This window comes from Dryas octopetala, chromosome 4 (genome assembly GCF_963921425.1).
Source record: "Dryas octopetala chromosome 4, drDryOcto1.1, whole genome shotgun sequence".
NCBI classification, from domain to species: domain Eukaryota; kingdom Viridiplantae; phylum Streptophyta; class Magnoliopsida; order Rosales; family Rosaceae; genus Dryas; species Dryas octopetala.
In genome coordinates this window covers 8,424,758-8,445,645 of record NC_141369.1, presented here as the reverse complement: position 1 = coordinate 8,445,645, position 20,888 = coordinate 8,424,758, and the positions used below count along the sequence as shown (strand labels likewise).

The following is a 20,888-nucleotide window of genomic DNA, read 5'->3' as shown; positions in this document are numbered from 1 at the left end:
TCGAGGCTCCTCATGTCTTAGTATGATTCAACTGTGTCTCCCCGAGAAACTATACCTTTGGCCTGACATTTCTTGTCGTTTAGCATTATCTCGACTTTTTGGGCTTCTCAAACTTCTTTGGGCTTTAGGAATTGTGATAGCCCATCCTATTTTGGCCCAAGTGAGATCTTTGAATTCTCATTTCGGGCCACGATGCATGACCACCGCAGGGCGGGATAATTGAGGGGTCTAAACAAATAGTACAACAACTGAGAATCCTAAACTTTAAGCTCATCAAAAATGCCAAAAGCTTTAAACGTTGGTCTCTAAGGTGTATTTCCGGCTTTAAGCACTATAGCAACTCTCTTATAACACTAATACACTATCACTATAAATTACATGACTACTAATAAAATAATCAAGCAAAATTAGTTCAGTTATTTAGTTTATAATCATTAGAAGTATATTATATTTCCCGCGTTGCACAGGTTTAGAAGTTGTTTATTTTACAATTCACAATTTTTTTTTTGGTCGAAACAATTCACAATTTATTTAAACTTGGGTTATTTAAAATATATATGAGAGGATTAGTCAAACTTGGACTGTAAATCTACCTGTATTTCACATGGGTCATCTTCCCTATATGCAGGGAGACCCCTGCCTTAAATTTTCCAGATCAAATTTTAATTTATTAATTATTTAATATGGTATATTAAATTCAGAATCTCCAAGTGAGCAACAGTTAGAGCATACTTGTTTAAACTTTTGAATTCTCATAGTGTAGCCGTGTAGTTATACTGGTAGAGGTTACTTATGCTCGGCAATTTCGATTCTTATGGCCATTCTTATAGTTAAAATTTTTGTCTGTACTAATGTCTTATATTATGTGATAAAAATACATTTGTATAAGTAATTTTCAGATATAACTAACAATTAATTATAAATTGTAATTTGTAGGGAGAAATGTTAGTTCCTATTTTTTTTTTTTTTTTTTACTTTCTCATTCGACATTTTATTTTATTAGTTTTATTTTACAGTATGTGTAGTTCATGATCGAAATCATTTATTTTTTAAATCACTATTTAAAAGTTATCTTTATAAAAATCAATCAAACTGAAAATTTTATTGTCATATAATTATTTTTAAATAAATAAACTGTGAATTTAATTATCTATTATTAAAATTATCTGTTTATTTAATCATAATTATTTAGAAGTATTATATGGTTAATTTTTTTATTTTAGAAATAATAATTTAAAAAATAAACGATGGTAATTATTAGATTACGAATCGAGAATAATAAGAGATAAAAGGTGGAAGAGGAAGGTATCTAACATTTCTGATTCGCATGAAGTTAAAGTTGGACAGCCACGACTAATTTGCTATGTATTGTCCTTACTTATCTATTAGAACTCTGATGTGTCATTTACCAAACTAACCTGGGAAAAAGTGAAAAGAGGTGAGTAGCTAAGGTTGGGAAATGACAATTTTGTCACTAAAGACAACAATGACATTAATTAGACAAACACTTGAGCATTGACACTATCTATTAAATCCCACTCCCATTCTCTCTTTCTTAATTTTTCACCATTCACTGAAGGTATCTATTAAATCGATCGCTCTCATGGAGAAGATCCAGCACAAAAATGTGGAAGTAAGAGGACTAAAGCTCCATGTAGCTGAAATTGGAACTGGTAACATCCAAATTCTGATTTTTCTTCATTTTCTCTACTGTTTTCTTTCCCTGTTTTTCCTTAGAACAATGCATATATATTGCAGGTCCAAAGGTTGTGGTATTCCTGCATGGATTTCCAGAAATTTGGTACACGTGGAGGCACCAGATGGTTGCTGTGGCAAACAAGGGCTACCGAGCCATATCCATTGATTTCAGGGGGTATGGGCTTTCGGAGCAGCCAACTGAGCCGGAGAAGGCCACCTTCATCGACCTTGTCCACGATGTTGTTGCCCTTTTGGATTCTCTGGCCATTGACAAGGTAATAATTTATAATCAACACACTAATTCACCCACTTCTTGCAAGAGTATTAATTTTAGGCACTTTAATTAATTAATTTCTCAGTTTTAGCCTTTTAGGAACTTTAATTAATTTCTCAATTTTAGGCACTTTAGTTTGATTGATGGTTGGTGAGTGTTAGGTTCCACTATTCCACACGCTTATCAACGGCTCAAGAGTGAGCTCTACTGTTTTCTAATTTGTCGGCATTTATCCTAGAGTCTTTCTAGGCCCTGCATGTCATAGCAAGTTGTCTTTTTCTTTTATGTTTTTTTAACTTATTATTCCGTAGTGAGATCTATTAAAATAGGCTAAATGACATTTTTGGTCATTTTTCATTTTTCTCCCGTAATTTTAGTTTTGAAAATTTTAATCATCGTATACTTTCATAATGGTCACAACCAAGTCTAAAGCATTAAACCTGTAGAAGATTGTAATTGAATGGCTTGACTTTATTGATCATACGTGTACATATTTATACAAGTGAGAGACTTGGTTTACAAGAAAACAATATACAAGGAATCCTAAGAGAATACAACTAGGATACTAGTCGGGTGAGGAATCCTTGAGTGCCAAGGGAACTTGCTTAACAGCCCCCCGCAAACTTGGCGGCCTGGGGAAGACAAGTTTGGATCGTAGAAGCAAAAACCGAGCCTTGTGCAAGCCTTTGGTGAGAATATCAGCGGGCTGATCAAGTGAGGGAAGATATTGAACTGTATGAGATCCTAACTTAACTCGTTCACGCACAAAGTGATAGTCCAGCTCAATGTGTTTTGTTCGAGCATGAAAGACAGGATTGGAAGCCATATAAGTGGTACTGAGATTGTCACAATAAAGTGTGATCTTAGAAGAGACTGGTTGACACAGATCACGGAGAAGATAAGTAATCCAAACAGATTCCGCACAAGCATGAGCCAGGGCACGATACTCAGATTCAGCACTAGAGCGGGAGACCGTGTGTTGTTTGGAAGAACTCCAAGAGACGAGATTGGCACCATGATAGACCAAGTAACCAGAAGTAGAACGGCGAGTATCAGGGCAGCCTGCCCAATCAGCATCAGAGAAGGCACGAATGGTCAATGCACCAGGGGAGCGGCGGAAAACAATGCCCAAGTCTATAGAACCTTTAATGTAGCGAAGGATTCGTTTGGCGGCAATGAGATGTGTATGCGTGGGGGAAGCCATAAACTGCGCAACGTGATTGACTGCATAAGCTATATCGGGACGGGTGAGAGTCAAATATTGGAGGGAGCCCACCAAATGGCGAAATGCCGAAGGATCAGGAAGAGGAGATCCATCTTGATGAGACAACTGAGTTTTTGCCGCAACTGGAGTGTTGCATGGCTTGCAATCAGTCATGGAGACACGACGAAGTATGTCCGCAGCATACTTTGATTGAGAGAGGTGTAACCCAGATGCAGTGTGAAGAACCTCGAGACCAAGAAAGTAGTGGAGAAGGCCCAAGTCCTTAATTTCAAATTCACGCCCAAGCACAGTAATGAAGGAAGTGAGGAGAGATGAACTGCTGCCTGTAAGCACAATGTCATCAACATATAACAGTAATACCATAAAGTGAGTGCCATGAGAGTAAACAAAAAGGGAAGAGTCAGCTTGACTTTGGCGAAACCCGGCCTTGATAATAAAGGTGCTGAAGCGATGAAACCATGCGCGTGGGGCTTGCTTGAGGCCATAGAGGGCACGATGAAGCTTACAGACGTGAGTAGGACGAGCAGGATCAATGAATCCAGGTGGTTGAGCCATGTAAACATCTTCATCAAGAAAGCCATGCAGGAAGGCATTCTTGACATCAAGTTGACGAATGGACCAGCCGCGATTGACCGCCAAACTAAGGACTGTACGAACAGTGGCAGGTTTGACAACGGGGCTAAAAGTCTCATCATAGTCAAACCCATGTTGTTGATGAAACCCCTTTGCCACAAGACGAGCTTTATAGCGCTCAAGAGACCCATCCGACTTCTGTTTGATTCGGTACACCCACTTACAACCAACAGTATTGTGAGAAGAAGAAGCAGGAACAAGAGACCAAGTCTTGTTGCGAAGAAGAGCATTAAACTCTTCAGTCATAGCCTGGCGCCATTCAGGAGACTTGGAGGCTTGACTGAAACAGGTGGGTTCTGAAACCTGAGAAGAAAAGGCAGCAACAAGGTTAGCAGGTAAGGGATACCGAATAGTACCATCAGTTCGAACTTTGGGTTTGACAACACCCGCGCGAAGTCTAGTTGTCATGGGGTGTTGAGAAGCAGGAGGAGCGTCGGGCTCTGAATCTGACGAGGAAGGCGGAGCTGAGGAGTCCGATGGGGACGGTGGGGCTGGCGGCGGAGAGGGTGGAGGAGTAGGCGGCGGAGACAAAGGAGCAGGCGTCGGTGGTGGTGGAGCCAGAGCAGGAGGCGCGGAGAGTGGGCGAAGTAGTAGTTCCACAGAAGGAGTTGAAGACGATGCAGGCCGGGGTTGGCGAAAAGGAAAATGTTGTTCATTGAAGACGACATGTCTGGAGATATATAAACGATGTGTGGTAGGATCCCAACAACGATAGCCTTTATGCTGCAAGCTGTAACCCAAAAATACACATTCTATGGAACGGGACATAAGCTTGTTAGTAACATACGACCCCAAGTGAGGATAGCAGGCACAACCAAATGAACGAAGAAAAGAATAAGGGGCAGGACGACCATATAGACGAGAGTAAGGCGTTGCCCAACCAAGAACAGCGGAAGGCAACAAATTAATGAGAAAGACGGCAGTAAGAGCAGCTTCCGCCCAAAAAGAAAGAGGAGCACCGGAGGTGTCCAATAAAATACGAGTAATGGTGGCTATATGGCGATGTTTCCGCTCAGCAAGCCCATTTTGTTCGGGCGTGTGAGGACACGAAATACGATGAACAATGCCATGAGTTCTAAAAAATGCAGAGAATAAATTATTAACAAATTCCGTGCCACCATCACTCTGAAAATATTTGATAGAAACCCCAAAAATATTAAGAATCATATGATAAAAGGTAGTAAAGTGATGAAGAACTTCAGATTTCTGGCGCATAGGAAAAATCCAAGAAAAACGACTAAAATCATCTGTAAATAAGACATAATATTTATAGCCAGAATTGGACGGAACAGAGGACATCCATACATCAGAATGAACCAAATAAAATAAAGAGGGAGCAATATTATTAGGAGAAATAAAGGGAAGTTTATGAGACTTGCTCAAAGCACATGGCTTACAAAACGAAGAAGATAATTTAAAGCTAGAACCTAAACGAAGAGAGGGAACTAGGCGAGACAAAACAGCACGGGATGGATGTCCAAGACGATTGTGCCATAATGCAGAGACAGACGCAGACAAAGCTTGAGGAGAGGCAATAGGTAATGGATAAAGACCATTCTTACATGGGCCCTGAAAAAGACAACGACCAGAAGATAAGTCAAAAATAGAAAAGCCAGTGGGGTCAAAAACAAAACGAACAGAGTTATCTTTGGTAAATTGAGCAACAGAAAGAAGATTATGCGCAATGTGAGGCACATGGAAAACATTATTCAAACGAAAGGAGGAGGAACCAAGACGAAGGGGTATGTTACCAGTAGTAGCTATAGAAAGATTGTCACCATTGCCAATAAAAACAGCATGATTACCAGTGTAAGGGACAGGATCCTGCAAAGCGCTACCATTGTTTGTCATGTGGTGAGTCGCCCCAGTGTCAGGGAGCCAAAATTGATCAGAAGAAGTCGTCGGCTGAGAGACAGGATGCGAGGTATGCAGACCCGCAAATGGAGAATCAGGATGAATGGGGCGATGTGGACACATTGGGTAGGTGTGACCGGGATTGCTACAGTAGGTGCACCAGGTGGCTTGTGGAGAAGCACCAAGAAGACCAGAACCACTGGACGGTGGCGGAGCAGGAAGAGAGGGCGACGGCGACAGCGACGGCGACGGCCACGGGGCAGACCAATAGGACTGCTGCGGAGAAGCAGAGGGCTGATGGTGCGACGAAGCAGACGGAGGTGTCGAAAACTGCTGCCAGTGTCCGCGACTACGCCCACGCTGGCCGCGACCACGATGCCAGCCACGACCGCCACCACGACCACCACGCCAGGAACCGCCACGACCTCCACCAGAGTAGCCGAAGGGAGGAGCACCAGTGGAATTGGAGAAGGAGGACGGCCGAGGCTGATGAGCAGCAAGTAACGCCTGAGATGCCGTGGTCGAAGAAAGCGAAAGAGATTGGGCCTCAAAAGAAAGGAGCCGAGCACGCAAGTCAGGAAACATAGGAAGCGGGGGAGAGTTCAAAATAGCAGTAACAAGCATAGCGAAGTCCGGACCAAGGCCGCGAAGAATGGCCGTCACCAAGTCATCATTCGAAACTGGTTGTTGGATAGCAGCAAGCGCATCAGAGAAGGATTTGGCATGTCGAAGATACTCCGAGATAGAGCGAGTACCCTTTTGCAATCCCATGAGTTGAAACCGAAGATTGGCTGCGTTCGCAATAGAAATTTGCGAAAAATGTTGTTTGAGACAATCCCAGATGGCCTTAGCAGTGGAGTGACCGACAGTCATAGCAAGAATAGGCTCGGAGAGGGTGGAGTTAAGATAGCTAACCACCAATTGGTCATTCTGAAACCATGTAAGATACGCAGGATTAGGTTGAATAGGATGGCCATCAGTGGAAGGAAGGAAAGCCAAAGGTGCCTCACAAGTACCATCCACATACTTCCAGAGACCATGACCCACAAGAAACGGGCGAAGAAGACTCTCCCAAATCAGATAATTGCTTTCGGTGAGTTTGAAGAAGTGACCCACATTCGGGCCAGGGAGAGAGAGGGGAGCAGCAGCCGAGAGAGGAGAAATAGGATCGGAGGAGGCTGAAGTCGTCATGGGAAGAAAAAGGAAGAGACAAGGATTTAGGAAAAATAAAAAGGAGAGTAGGGTTTAGTTCGTGAGAACCTCTGATACCATGTAGAAGATTGTAATTGAATGGCTTGACTTTATTGATCATACGTGCACATATTTATACAAGTGAGAGACTTGGTTTACAAGAAAACAATATACAAGGAATCCTAAGAGAATACAACTAGGATACTAGTCGGGTGAGGAATCCTTGAGTGCCAAGGGAACTTGCTTAACAAAACCCATCAATTTTGAATATATAAATTTCGTGTGGAACACACGTATTTGGTTTATGCATGAGCATTTTGGACACTTTTGTCTGAAATGGACGGGGTTCATGCCTGTGTCACATCAATTTTTTGTTTTCAAAATAAACTAAATTAACATTTTAGACTTTATTAAATGAAAGCGCATGACTAAAATTTTCAAAGTTAAAACTACAAAATGAAAATAAAAAATAATTAAAACTATTACACATGGTTTCTACATGAATTTTATTCCAAAAATTGGACGCAATTTTAATTTTGAACTTGATTATAACAAAATTAAAATTATGGAGACTTGATTGAAAAAATAGAAACTACAAGGACAACCAAGGTCAAACTAAATGGACCAAAATGGTCATTTGCCTAAATTCTATATATACCCAACTAAACGCTTGCATAAGATAATATTTTGTCCCAAAACTTCTTATATTTTGCACCTTAAGAAAATTATAAATAAACTTCAAAAAAAAAAAAAAAAATCCAATTCCCACCTCTTAAAAGATGGTCAATGACATTCGAGTTCTTAAGAAACGACCTGTAGAATAACATTAGCAACTTTAATTTTGACTTCTTGAGCAGGCCAGACACCATGCACTTGAAAAGAACTATAGCATGGTTCACTTTTCTCCAAATTTCTATATATAAACCATATATCTTCATTTTTAATGCAACTGTTAAGACCACTATCATTGTATTCACTACTAGGAAGTACCCCATTAGACATCAGTGGAAAACTGATGTCTATTAGGTTTGCGACCGATAAGGGCAGACGTGATATCTAATGTACCCTATTTTCAATATCGGTTTTTACCCGATGTTTATAAAAACTTAGACATCCTATTTGTTTAATTTCCGATATTGTTAATACATAATATATATCGAATTTCCAAGTTTCCGCTATCTATATGCATGGATTCCGATATCTAATGTACTTTCAATATCATTAGTTTTTTAAAAACTGACATTAAAGTGTGTATTATATATCGGTTTAGTTATATTTTTCGATATTGTAAACTCAGCAAAAGCTATGTTTGGTAAGTTGTTACATCACTTTTTTTATTAAAGCGATATTTAATATTGTTAACACATCAGAGTTTTAAATAAAACCGATATATCTATATAGATTAGATATCTGTTCGTCCGTTGTTTCAGATATTATAAGTCTTTTAAATATCATGTTTGAGCTACCATGTGATATAAAAATTATATTAGATATCGCTATTATTTTGTTTTTCGATGTATATGCCTGTATAAATATCATGTTTGAGCTACCATGTGATATAAAAATTATATTAGATATCGCTATTTTTTTGTTTTTCGATGTATATGGTTGTATAAATATCAGCTTTAAGACATTAGATATCAGTGTTGAACGGATATTGTAAATGTTTTTTAATTAAAAAAAACAAAATTAAAATGGATTGTTAGATATCAGTTTTTCCTGTCAAATATTTGATATCAAAATTCGAACATGCACCATCCAATTTGTGCAATTTAAATGCTTCCATCAATTTCATCCAACATTCTCATACAATATTTCCAACATCCAATTTCAACCATATTCAAGTTAACAAAAATAAATTACAAATCCCTCAACAAGTAGGGATAACCCTAGCTAGCTAATCCATTTTTAACCCCCTAAGAAACTTCAAAAATCTGCACAAAATATAAGGCATGGCTAGTTCTAAATTATGCACACTAGTTAGCTAGCTAGCTAGTTCTAAATTCTGCCTTTTCCTCTACAAAAGATTGGAATGGCAGCACTAATACCATATCCACAAAATGTACGTCAAAACAGTATACCAACATGCATGTCTAAAAATAATGCTCGGTGACATAGTCTCCCCACTCAACTCGGACTTCATCAATTTGGGCTTGGGTGTAACCAGACCGCTTGTTCTTCGCCTTAGACCACTGAAAACATTAAAGACAAGTGCATGATCAGCCACCAAAAGATATGCAATTATATATTCAAATGATAAAAGTTATGGTCTTGCTGCAATCCCAAAACCTATACATGGCAGAGTGCAAATAATATATATAAGGCTAGCTGCATGCTATCAGAGCCACCTAGACATGCAATTGTTCAAATAAAGAAGCTAGGCAGCTGATAGCAATCCCAAAATCCAAAAGGAAGAGTTGCATGTGATAGCCCCCAGCAACAAGCTTAAGTACATGTGATGGTCCAGCAAGCTTTAAAGTTCAATTTACCAGATTTACAACAACCAAAACCATATCCTAGTTTCCTATCAATCCAAAACCAGTTTCAACTTTAAAGATTGAGAAAGCCATATCCAAGTTTCCTATAAATTATGCTGCATATCCATGAAATTAAAAAAGTCAATTGCATGCAGTTGGAAATTCTAAAGACAAGGGGCAGTTCCAAGTTCAACATGCAAAGTTGCAAACATTCATGCAAAGGACAAATATATGCAGGGCAGTTCAAGCCAATCATACAGCATATCCAAAGGCAGTACATGCCTATATATATAACTTCAAAATCTCCAAAATAACAGATTGATGACATAACCAAAACAAAAATGCAATCAAAATTACATCGGATAATAATTTATATATACTGAAATAGTCAAAAGAATTCTAACCATGGTCTCAAAGGCAAGGTTTGTGTCCTCAATGATCTCTTTCATGTACCTCATCACATAATATGCACATTCAACACCACCTGGTTGTTTAGGACACTACATACAAGCAAAAGACAGCACACATAGAGTTATATATAACAATGGCATCCTTAGTCCAAATCAGAATGACATAAGTCGCTTAAAAAACTCAAGTATAGTACATAGATCGATGCTTACAGCGAGATTCTTCCATTGTGGTGTTTTTCTGCCTTGCCTTCCCGTAACGCCATTGAATATTTTAATGGCACTTGATCACCACAATTTAAATTCAAGTTATGCTCCATTATCAAAGAACTATGCATATTGGTAAATTTATGAGGGAACAGAAACTTACGTATTCACCACTTCCACCCATTCTTGGTTACGAGTCAGTTTTGGAAGAGGATCCATGATGTGAACCACGTCTTTTTCCTCGCTAATGATAGTCAAAATCCAATGGTTGCTACCAAATAGAACGATTATTACCATGGCATGTATGGGAAGCATATATACAAATAGCATTACAAATGACTGACATTCAGGTTCACCAAATAAATACCCTTACCTAGAATTGAACGGCACTAAAAAGACACGGTCACATTTTCCTTGCTGGAACCTGTCTGCTAGGTACTTTGATCTATTCTCTGAATTTCCAATTCCCACAGAGACACGTGCTGGGTCCACAAAACCAACCATTTCAGCCATGTTGGATTCGATAAGCCTATCGTACAGGTACCTAACAATTTTCAAGCATCCATTTGTATCACAACAGTTTATGAGGAAAAAAAACAATGTAGATGAATCAAAGAGTACACTGACCTCATGTACACAACTATGCAGGTTGCTGAAAGTTCCTCCATCCTCAATACTGCAGCTATATCCTCGTACAAGATATAAAGTTTTCGGACAGCTCCAAAGACTTGTTCCTCTATGTCAACTGTGATGGCCTTTCCACTAGAGACCATCTTTTGTAATGCTAAGCGATACAGCAACTTGCATTTGTTCGGGACATTCTTTTCAAGTGAATCCTTCTTGAATAGCTCCTTCGCCATGTTAGGAACATGCTTCATCTGTTTCTAGGGTATCAAATACAAACAACCAGGTTAGTTTCAAGCATGTAGCCTGAAGCAATACCATAGGTGAGGCAACATTTACCTTTTCCTTCATGCAAATAACAAGTTCTTGGGGCCACGCCACGTGACTGCCAACAGCCTGCCCAACTGTGATTAATTCGTCTCGCACAGGAATTGGCAGCAAAGCATCTTCCTTGTCAGCAATGTCAATGCCAACCCGCATGTTTCCCTCACCCAAAGGAACACCATGCACTGTGTCCGATTCCATATCAATTACTGTACCGTATGCAACAATGTTGCTGACATCTCCCACAGCCAATTTGCACGATTTCCCCTACATAAATATAAAAAATCATGGGGATTAAACCTCCACTAGTATGGACATGTTGATTTATTTGTCTTAGATCTAATAATATGAAAAAGGGCACCAAAGATTCATAAGTTACCTTCATTGTTGCCAAATTCAGCTCTTCAATATCAACTACATCGACATCTTCCTTTTCGACCTTTGCCTCGTACAAACAGCTGGCTTTATCGGAAACATTCCCTGTACCGGGAACCGGCATTGGTGTAGATGGTTCTGCAGCCTTGTTCTTTGCCTCCTCCAATTTCGCAATTCTCTCATAAAGCTCCTTACATTCCTTTTGCAACATAGCCACCATCTCAGTCTTTGTCATCACATCCTTTGGCTGTCTTGGAATGTTGAAGTACACCGAAAGAGGGACGTTCCCCCCCACAGCCCTTACCCTACCTCCATGCTCCGGAGTCTCTAAAGCCATGCTTAGAACATCATTAGAGCCTTCGACAGTCAACTCTCCAGCTTTCTTTTTTTCCAACAACTCATCCTGCCAAAACAACAAGATATATCAAGTATCAATTAAGCATATCTAAAAACAATTTATTATATATCAAATTAATCCAAACGACACTCATTCACTTGCTTACTATGACTTTGGCCACCTGATCCACCTCTTCATTCATGTGGCCAGTAGAGTCCTCCCTAGCTTTCTTCCATAGGACAGATCGGTCTAGCTCAGATTCTTCCATATTCTTTTTCCTCTATTCAGCATAAAATCACATGGTTAGTCCAACCGAATTCCCAATTGTTTAGACACAATTCAAATAGCCTTTACCAATTCTTCCTGCAAGCCAATGTATCCTTTCCTTGACAACCTATGAGGATACTTCCGTTTTGCAGTTCTCTGACTTTGAGCTTCGTGTAGTGCCTACAATGTCAACACGTACCTTTTGATCATCCCCTAAATGGAAGCTATTAAACACATATGTACCAGAAATGTCAAAAGAAAACTAGCATATCTACCAGAAACTTGTCTGTTAATCGGCTAGCAACAAAAGCAGTCCAATGCTCTTGCTCAATGAAGTCATACTCCTTTGGTCGGGTCTTTAAAGCTTCCGGATCGTCTTTGAATGGCAAAATGTACTTGGTGGTTAATGCAGTCTTGAAAGATCTCCATTTGGTGCCAGCAGAGGACAGCACCCACTTCTTGCTTTCTGGTGGTAGATCAAATGCAGCCTACAATGAAAAAAATACAAAAACCCTTAGTATGCACTCTATAGGTTTCTGCTTAATCACATATGTATAAATAACAGCTGCATGCTTGTAATTATCGTTATAAATAACACCTTTTCCCTTTTATAACCAAGAAGAGTAGATATATTTTATCTATCATGGAGCTGATTTCTTCCCCTTCTACGGAAAACTTGGAATGAACCATTTAGCTATCCATCAATTTCATTAGTTTATATAGTAAGATTTTCTTAAAAAAATGTCCAATTGAAATAAAATTTTGATATTAAAATGGATATGTAATTAAGTGTGGAACGAATGTGCACATGTGTTCATAATCAAAATTATCAAAATAAGCCATTTTTACAATAATTCCTATACAGTGAAATGTGATTAGCAAGTGAAGAAAGATTAAATACAGATATAACAGCTCTTAATTACCTGTACATCATCCCAAATTTTATTTTTTTCGTCCTCTGTCACAGCCGGCCAGTTATCATACGTAATCGGCACTGATTGCCTTGCCACAACTCCTATGTAAGAAGCCAAATTCGGACGCGCGTCTCCTACTGGCACTCCATATGGATTGTACTCCACTTTCAGCTTCCGACCTAAAGCTTTCCTAACAATGATTCCATGCATCTTTGTAACACCGCGAGAGGATCTGCTGGTGCCTTCATCCGTAACGGTTGCCTTTGAAGTCGAACACTCCTTGGTGGAGGCATTCTTGGCCTTCAATACTGCAGCTTTCTTGGCCTTCAATACTGCAGCTTTATTGGCCCTCAATAGTGCAGCTTTCTTGGCCTTTGACTTTGGTGTGGATACCTTTGACTTTGGTGTGGATACCTTCGTCTTCCCCTTGGGTGTCGAGGCTGCCTTGGCCTTGGATTTCTTTCCTTTTGGTGTTGCCATAACAAACTCCTAGACCTGAAAATTACAACAAAGGGTACATTCAAATTCATTAGCACACAGAAATACATTAGCACCTAAGCTGGGTTACACAATGATCATAACAAGTAAAACAATTCATAATACAAATTTTAAAATACTGAATTTAATAACAAGTTAACACAGTTAATAACAAGTTAAAAATAGGGTTACCCATTGAAATTCATGTCAAAATAGGGTTACACAGTGTTACAAAGTGATCAGAGCAAGTAATACAGGTAAATTCAAATTAATTAGCACACTGAAATTCAAGTTTGCAATTCATAATCACAAATAAAGTTTACAACCCTCACAGCTAATTAACTATCCCCCTTGCATCCTGCCAGCTGGCTTTTTGAGTGATCAATCCATACACCCTCACAATTATCCCTCTTGTAAGTGTTAGCATCCTCCCCCATGATATCATCGAAATCCTCAGCGGGTGGTAATCCAAGGCTAAAAGATTGATGGTCAACAATGGTGTCCCCCAACTCATCCTCTTGAGCACAATCAATAAAGTCTCTATTTGGGGCTGCAAGCACTACTGACCATCTAGAGTCCATGGGGTCTTCTACATAAAATACTTGCTTCACGTGGGCAGCCAAAGCAAACACATCTCCCTTATGACCTATCCTATTAAGGTCAACCAAAAGGAACCCTAGCTCATCTTTTCTAATGCCCTTGTTGTTCTCTACCCATTGACATTTAAACAAAGGCACCTTGAAGTCGTTATAATCCAGCTCCCATATTTCTTGGATTACACCATAGAAAGTCATATCTGTGTAGACCGGATTTTTATCTTTCGCACTTGCCACTTGCATTGTCTTTGCCACCAAGCTCACCCCACTGTTTTGGACAGCGCATATAGAATCACGTGCCTTTGTGTGATAATGGCAGCTCCCAATCTGGTAGCCCTCATACTGCAGCACACTCATAGGTGGACCAAGAGCTAGCCGCCTCAATGAGGTGGTTATGTGACTGGCTCCATGATTTATTAACTCTACCACCTATATGAACAGATTTAAGGGGTCATTATTACTCAAAAACGGAAACACAAGACCAAATATGTCTATCAAAAAGTGCTGTTAAAGGTAACAAAGTGATACCTTATCACGCAACCAATTGCTAAATCTGCGGTTGTGCTCTTCTAGCAGCCACTTTTCACTTTTCTTTTTACTTGAATAAATAGTATTCAAGTAGGCCTTGTGCAATCTATAAATAGATTACAATAATTACAACATGTTAATAAATTGGTATAAAAAACTGCTAAGTGTTTAAATAACAGAATCAGCGAATCTTACTCGGCATAAGGATCACATTCAGAAGAATTCTCCAAAACACACCGGTGAGCTTGTTCCCATTCTTCACGGGGTACTGAAACTACCCTACAACCTGATAGAGGTCTACTAGTGTTTGGGTCACCCATGCGCGAAGAGGGAATACCAATTGCATTTAGCCCGGATAAATACTCTGAGCAAAAATCCATGGCTTCCTCACCAACATAAGATTCAGCAATGCAGCCTTCCGGACGATGACGGTTTCGGACATAACCTTTTAACACTTTCATGCCTCTTTCAAATGGATACATCCATCTATACCAAACCGGTCCACACAATCGAACCTCTCTAGTAAGGTGCACAGTTAAATGGACCATTATATCAAAAAACGAAGGAGGGAAAACCTTCTCCAGCAAACACAAGGTGATAACAAGATCGGATTGAATTTTATCCAACTTGGACACATCAACCACTTTGGTGCAGAGGGCATTAAAGAAGAAACACAACCTAGTAATAGCATATCTCACATTCTCGGGCAAAACCGAACGTATGGCAATTGGTAGCAATTGTTGCATCAAAGTGTGGCAATCGTGAGACTTAAGACCAAAAAGTTTAAGCTCTTCCATGGACACGAGGTTCTGTACATTTGAAGAGTAACCTTCCGGGACCTTGATACCCAAAAAACACTTGCACATAGCTCGTTTCTCATCCCGAGACAGCGTATATGGAGCTGCAGGCAGAAATGTCCTTTTCTTCCCAATTTCTGGTGCCAAGTCTAATCTGACCCCCATTTCCACAAGATCTAAACGGGCAGCCACCCCATCTTTTGTCTTCCCTGGAATGTTTAGTAAAGTCCCAATGATACTGTCGCACACGTTTTTCTCAATGTGCATTACATCGAGGGCATGCCTTATATAAAGAGTCTTCCAATACTCCAAGTCAAAGAAGATTGATCTCTTCTTCCAACATGGAGCATGGCTTTCACCACCTAAGCTGCTTTTTTTCTGTTTCTTCCCAAAGATACAATTGATTTCTGATACTTTTTCTAAGATGTCCTCTCCACTTAGAGGTGTAGGAGCCTCACGATCGTCCTGCTGGTTATTAAAAGCTTTCATTTGTTTTCGATATGGGTGGTCGCGTGATAAGAATCTTCTGTGGCCCTGAAAACTGATTTTTTTACCATGCTTCAGCCTAATAGAATCTGTGTTTTCTCCACATATCGGACATGCCTTATACCCTTTCACTGAGGCCCCAGACAAGTTACCATACGCTGGAAAATCATTGATCGTCCATAGAAGTACGGCCTTCAAAGTGAATGTGTTTTTTCTGAAACCATCGTACACTCCATCAATTCCATTCCACAATGCTCTCAAATCTTCAACCAATGGTTCTAGATACACATCTATGTCATTTCCTGGCTGCTTAGGACCAGAAATCAACAAACTTAACATCATAAACTTCCTCTTCATGCACAACCACGGAGGAAGGTTGTAAGTCACTAAGATCACGGGCCAACAACTATATCGGCTACGGTTACTATGTGGATTTATCCCATCAGCCGAAAGGGCAAGCCTTAGATTTCTAGGCTCCAAAGCAAAATCTGGCCACTTATGGTCAACCAACTTCCAAGCTGGAGAATCAGCTGGATGACGCATCATGCCGTCAGTCACCCTCTGATCGGCATGCCAAGTTAGGTTCTTTGAAGTTTCACAAGATTTAAACATTCGTTTAAACCTTATAATAGGTGGAAAGTACCACAACACTTTGGCTGGCACCCCTTTCTTCTCAACCACTTCCTTGGTTACCTTCCACCTAGAGAGGTCGCACTTGGGGCACCTTGTTTCATCTTCGTACTCCTTTCTATATAAGATACAATCATTCGGGCAAGCATGTATCTTCACATACTCCATTCCTAAAGCAGTCAATGTCTTCTTCGCCTCGTACGTAGACAAGGGTAGCACATTACCATCTGGCAGCATATCTCCAAATGCGACCAAAAAATCAGAGAAGCAACTATCAGAAATCCCATGCTTTGCCTTCAAGTTGAACAATCTGACCAATGCAGATAGCTTGCTGTACTTATCACAATCAGCATATAAGGGTCTCTCTCCTTCCTCAATGAAACTCCTAAACTTATCTGGATCATGATCGAAATTATCAAATGCTACTTCGCACATATCTACTGTTTCGGACCCAAGAAAACCGTTGTATCTTTCCTCATCTCTAGTTTCACCATGCCATATCCACGTCGTATACCGTTGATCAAATCCATGAAAATACAAATGCTCCCTTACTACTGCAACAGTATACTTACTCAAGTTGACACATCTCTCGCAAGGACAATGAATGTACTTACGATTGCCATTATTGGCTAATCCAAAACTCAAAAAATTGGCAACTCCCACATCATATTCCTTACTCCTTCTATCAGCTTGAATCCATGTTTTATCCATGGATATAACTGATATCAACTTCACATAAAGAGATAGCAAATTAATTCAATATAAAAGGTTCAAGATGCAAAATCACAACCCACTAAGAAACAACCAGGTTATAAGCGTATTTTCCCTAACATGCAATCAAGAAAATTCACGATTCACAAATTTTAAAGCATTCATAACACACAAACATGCTATTCCTCACATGAAAACATGCAAACTAGCAAATTTTTAAGGTCCTAACACACAAACAGACCATACCATAACCCTATTTTTTTTAACCTGGAAACTAGGAATCAGCTATAGATCGTTAGCTGATCACCAAATATTCATATATAGAAGTTTGAAGAAAACCCATGTAAGACCACTTAGATTCCAGATAATCTTTGTTTAATTGACTGTTGTATATTTTCTTGCTGCAGGCTTTGTATTTAATTTATTATGACTGCTATATACCACATTGTACAGAGATTTATATGTTAAATTTCCATATGTTTTGCTTGTTTTAGATCGACCATGCTATATATATGTAGTATGTACCATATACTGGCCTCTATACATAATCTTAGATTAATTTTTGGGAACTTAATTGGATGCATATATGAATTATGAATGAAGCAATATATATTGGTTTCATACTTCTTTCATCTTCGAAACTGCAGTGACTTTTGCAAAATAAAGAATCAAATTTTCATTTTATTTCATCTAGCTAGTAGATATATATTGTTGGGTTTTCTTGGAAATTGCATATTTGCACCCAAACAAAAATATGGGTTTCATAAAGCTAGCTGAATATTACCATTGGAAATTGAACAAAATTCGAACAGCTAGCAGGTGCACAGAATACAAGATGATCATGATATTGCTAGATGTATTGAAGTGATCATTTGAATGAGTAGTTACTTAATTTTAGTCACTATGTGATCAGATCATAGAAGCTAGCTAGGCATTAAGTGAGGGACAGTGACCAGTACTTGTTAATAAGGTACATATATAATTAAACTGGGCTATATAGCTGGTCGATCAGCTAATTGAGTGCATGCTAGCTGCTTGTGCTTTTTAGACCCCAAATTTGAATGCAGAGTGTAAATACCCATTTACTTCATACAACCACCACCATGCAATCAATCTATCCTAGCTTGTACACAAGGCAAGGGAATATATATATGTTGACTACTGTTAGCTACCAAGGGTCAGGACCACATGAACCACAATACATCTCCATAATTCAACCGCATGAAATAATATTGCAGCTAGCTATGTCAAGTTGTACCTTATTTTGAATCTGATATATGCATGTTTTAATTTTTTTTGAACCTGGGAGGGGTAATGAATTAAATTATAATTTATTAATTATTATGTGTCAAGGGTATAACCATGAAAGCAGAGATCTTGCTGATACTGTAGTACTCTATCTGTGGAATTACTTGCAAAGAAAATGAAATGAGCTACTAGAGAAACACAATACACAAGCTCGTTATCACAATACAGCTATATAGCTAGAGAAAAGGCAAACCTTATATAGCTCGTTATCACAATACACTCGCTGCAGCTCGCTCAGGCTCACAAGCTCCCAAGTCGAAAGCAATTGTACACCTACCAAAGCTCCTGTGGTGCTGAAACCAAAAGCCAGAATTAGCACAAATAAAAACCCAAACTTCCTAAGTTAATTCACAGAATCAATCATGCCAAGAAAACCACAGAATAAGCCCCTAATTAAAAGAAGCAAATGAAGCATTAAGCCCACAAAAAATTAACGCTAATTTGAAGAAACAAATGCACCAGATCCCTAATTTCATGAAGCATACGAACCTAGCTAAGAAATCCATAATTTGAAGAAAAACCTAAACAATAGAAAAGCCCAATTTTGAAACCCTAATTTCAGTAAAGAGAGAATAGGACAGAGAGAAAGAGAGAACCCAGGATGAGATAGAGAGAAGATCGAGGACAGAGAGAAAGAGAGAACCTAGGACGATGACTAATCTTACCTTTTGGCTGCAACCCAAGACGATGAGTGTGGCAGAGAAAGCTCTTGAGGGCGGACGATATGGCTAAGGTCAACTACGCGACGATGACAAGGCCGGACTGTGAGAACGGCGACGCCACGATGAGGGCGTGGGTGAGAGAGAGAGAGAGAGAGAGAGAGAGAGAGCTCGGGGTGAGAGGAGTGTGAGAGGAGTGTTGAGCTATAGTGTTTCTGTGTTATTGTGTTTGAGAGGGCGGGAGTAGTGTCGCGTCTAACTTAAGTCAAAACACTTAAGTTGGAACCAAAATTTTTATATTTGAATTTGAGCTGAAACAATTAATATCAGTTTATAGTTTAGATATCGGTTATTGTAGAATTTTAATTTTTACCCAAAAATTTAGATATCGAACCTGAAAACTTGGCGATATATAAATGTATTTAGACATCATTTTTAAAAAACTAAAAATCCAACTGATATAAAAAACTTTGACAATATCAATTTGTGTAAAACCGATATATTTTTAGTGATGTCTAATGGGGTACTTCCTAGTAGTGATTGTTGTTATTCATTTACGTATTTAAATACAGTCTGCATAAATGCAAGTGAACAATATCTTGACTTCCTTTTTAAATTGTTGAGTGGTAGAAATCGAAGTTCATTATATGCATATAGCTTAAAAAGTTCTAATATTTGATTGTTGAAACCAGGCTTTTCTTGTTGGGAAGGATTTTGGAGCTGTTCCTGCATACTTAGTAGCTGCTCTCCACCAAGAGCGGGTAACTGGCATCGTAACACTTGGTGTTCCTTTCACTCTACCAGGTCCCTCTACTGTCCAAAATCATCTCCTTCCTCCAGGCTTTTACATAACAAGGTGGCAGGTATATGTTGAGACAAAGTCGATCCTCACCAATTGGTTTTGAGTTGGATGCTTCAGTTTCTTCAGTATATATCATTTTTCTATCAACATCTTCATTTTCTCGATAAATCTTTTCATCCCAGCATCTGTTGTAATCATTACAAGGTTGATTCAATTATGATATATCACCGCTAACTGAGTTGTTACCTATGTACCTAATTCTAGGAGCCAGGACGGGCAGAAAAAGATTTCGGCCGCTTTGATGTTAAGAGTGTGATAAGGAACATCTACATTCTCTTCTCTGGAAGTGAGGTCCCAGTAGCTGCTGAAGACCAAGAAATCATGGATTTGTTTGACCCAACCACTCCTCTACCACCATGGTTTTCTGAGGAAGATCTTGCAGTCTATGCATCTCTGTATGAGAAATCTGGATTCCGTTTTCCATTGCGAGTTCCATACAGGTAGATATTGTCCTAGTCTAACATATGATGCTTAGTCTTCCCAAAATTCGTACCCGAGAAACCATATAATCTAATTCTCTTGTTGATGCAGAACTCTGGAAACGGATTGCGGTTTAACTGATCCAAAAGTCTCAGCTCCATCACTGCTTATCATGGGTGAGAAGGACTACATCTTAAAATTTCCAGGGATGGAGGACTACATACGATCTGGGGCAGTGAAGCATTTCGTGCCTGATTTGGACATTACATTCATTGCAGAAGGGTGTCATTTTGTGCATGAACAATTTCCAGAGCAAATTAATCAGCTGATTATCGGTTTCCTTGACAAGCATAGTATCTAATATAGATGCTCAATGTGCCTGGGAACAATATAATTTAGGAGAAGAAAATAATGTCAAATATGTGTGGCATATATATGCTAAAAAGGCTTGGTCTTTACATTACAATTTGGGAATAAAGAAACTCTTGCTCCTTTCATTCTATCTTGTGTCATCTCCACATGATCAGCTCGTTCTGAAAATATATGCATATGACTTTCGATTTCCTGCTTGATAGAAAAATTCTCTTTGTGCGTGACAACACGTGCC

General features: G+C 39.2%; 4 protein-coding genes across 5 annotated transcripts; 1 reads left to right on the top strand and 3 right to left on the bottom strand.

Annotated features, from left to right (window-relative positions):
* The first annotated feature begins 1,515 nt into the window (after positions 1 to 1,515).
* On the top strand, positions 1,516 to 20,773 carry LOC147286507 (epoxide hydrolase 2-like). 2 transcript variants are annotated; one of them, XM_086240324.1, is made up of 5 exons: positions 1,516 to 1,673; positions 1,759 to 1,973; positions 19,710 to 19,862; positions 20,066 to 20,301; positions 20,393 to 20,773. In XM_086240324.1, the coding sequence occupies exons 1-5, from the start codon at positions 1,604 to 1,606 to the stop codon at positions 20,640 to 20,642; spliced, it is 924 nt and encodes a 307-aa protein (XP_086096450.1). In that variant the 5' UTR covers positions 1,516 to 1,603; the 3' UTR covers positions 20,643 to 20,773. The 2 variants fall into 2 exon arrangements, with proteins under 2 accessions (XP_086096450.1, XP_086096449.1); XM_086240323.1 differs by having other exon boundaries at positions 19,692 to 19,862; positions 20,393 to 20,768.
* On the bottom strand, positions 9,273 to 10,826 carry LOC147286510 (uncharacterized). The gene is made up of 5 exons (XM_086239217.1): positions 10,594 to 10,826; positions 10,340 to 10,510; positions 10,130 to 10,237; positions 9,973 to 10,042; positions 9,273 to 9,852 (listed from the first exon to the last, which is right to left on the bottom strand). The coding sequence occupies exons 1-5, from the start codon at positions 10,824 to 10,826 to the stop codon at positions 9,706 to 9,708; spliced, it is 729 nt and encodes a 242-aa protein (XP_086095343.1). The 3' UTR covers positions 9,273 to 9,705.
* Positions 10,828 to 18,674, bottom strand: LOC147286508 (uncharacterized). The gene is made up of 7 exons (XM_086239216.1): positions 18,534 to 18,674; positions 12,817 to 13,302; positions 12,169 to 12,381; positions 11,981 to 12,073; positions 11,793 to 11,906; positions 11,294 to 11,692; positions 10,828 to 11,181 (listed from the first exon to the last, which is right to left on the bottom strand). The coding sequence occupies exons 2-7, from the start codon at positions 13,285 to 13,287 to the stop codon at positions 10,828 to 10,830; spliced, it is 1,644 nt and encodes a 547-aa protein (XP_086095342.1). The 5' UTR covers positions 13,288 to 13,302; positions 18,534 to 18,674.
* LOC147286509 (uncharacterized) lies at positions 13,623 to 17,032 on the bottom strand. The gene is made up of 3 exons (XM_086239214.1): positions 14,604 to 17,032; positions 14,409 to 14,514; positions 13,623 to 14,309 (listed from the first exon to the last, which is right to left on the bottom strand). Exons 1-3 carry the CDS (start codon positions 17,030 to 17,032, stop codon positions 13,623 to 13,625), a joined length of 3,222 nt encoding a protein of 1,073 aa, XP_086095340.1.
* Positions 20,774 to 20,888: the final 115 nt, after the last annotated feature.

Coding starts and splice junctions, on each gene's coding strand:
- LOC147286507 (XM_086240323.1), top strand. CDS start 1,604: ATGGAGAAGATCCAGCACAAAAATGTGGAAGTAAGAGGACTAAAGCTC. Junction 19,863..20,065: donor TTTACATAACAAGGTGGCAG/GTATATGTTGAG, acceptor ACCTAATTCTAG/GAGCCAGGACGGGCAGAAAA. Junction 20,302..20,392: donor CCATTGCGAGTTCCATACAG/GTAGATATTGTC, acceptor TTGTTGATGCAG/AACTCTGGAAACGGATTGCG.
- LOC147286510 (XM_086239217.1), bottom strand. CDS start 10,826: ATGGCGAAGGAGCTATTCAAGAAGGATTCACTTGAAAAGAATGTCCCG. Junction 10,043..10,129: donor TGGGTGGAAGTGGTGAATAC/GTAAGTTTCTGT, acceptor GTGGTGATCAAG/TGCCATTAAAATATTCAATG. Junction 9,853..9,972: donor CACAATGGAAGAATCTCGCT/GTAAGCATCGAT, acceptor GCTTGTATGTAG/TGTCCTAAACAACCAGGTGG.
- LOC147286508 (XM_086239216.1), bottom strand. CDS start 13,287: ATGGCAACACCAAAAGGAAAGAAATCCAAGGCCAAGGCAGCCTCGACA. Junction 12,074..12,168: donor GATTAACAGACAAGTTTCTG/GTAGATATGCTA, acceptor TTGACATTGTAG/GCACTACACGAAGCTCAAAG. Junction 11,693..11,792: donor ATCAGGTGGCCAAAGTCATA/GTAAGCAAGTGA, acceptor TTGTTTTGGCAG/GATGAGTTGTTGGAAAAAAA.
- LOC147286509 (XM_086239214.1), bottom strand. CDS start 17,032: ATGGATAAAACATGGATTCAAGCTGATAGAAGGAGTAAGGAATATGAT. Junction 14,515..14,603: donor GAATGTGATCCTTATGCCGA/GTAAGATTCGCT, acceptor ATCTATTTATAG/ATTGCACAAGGCCTACTTGA. Junction 14,310..14,408: donor GCAATTGGTTGCGTGATAAG/GTATCACTTTGT, acceptor CTGTTCATATAG/GTGGTAGAGTTAATAAATCA.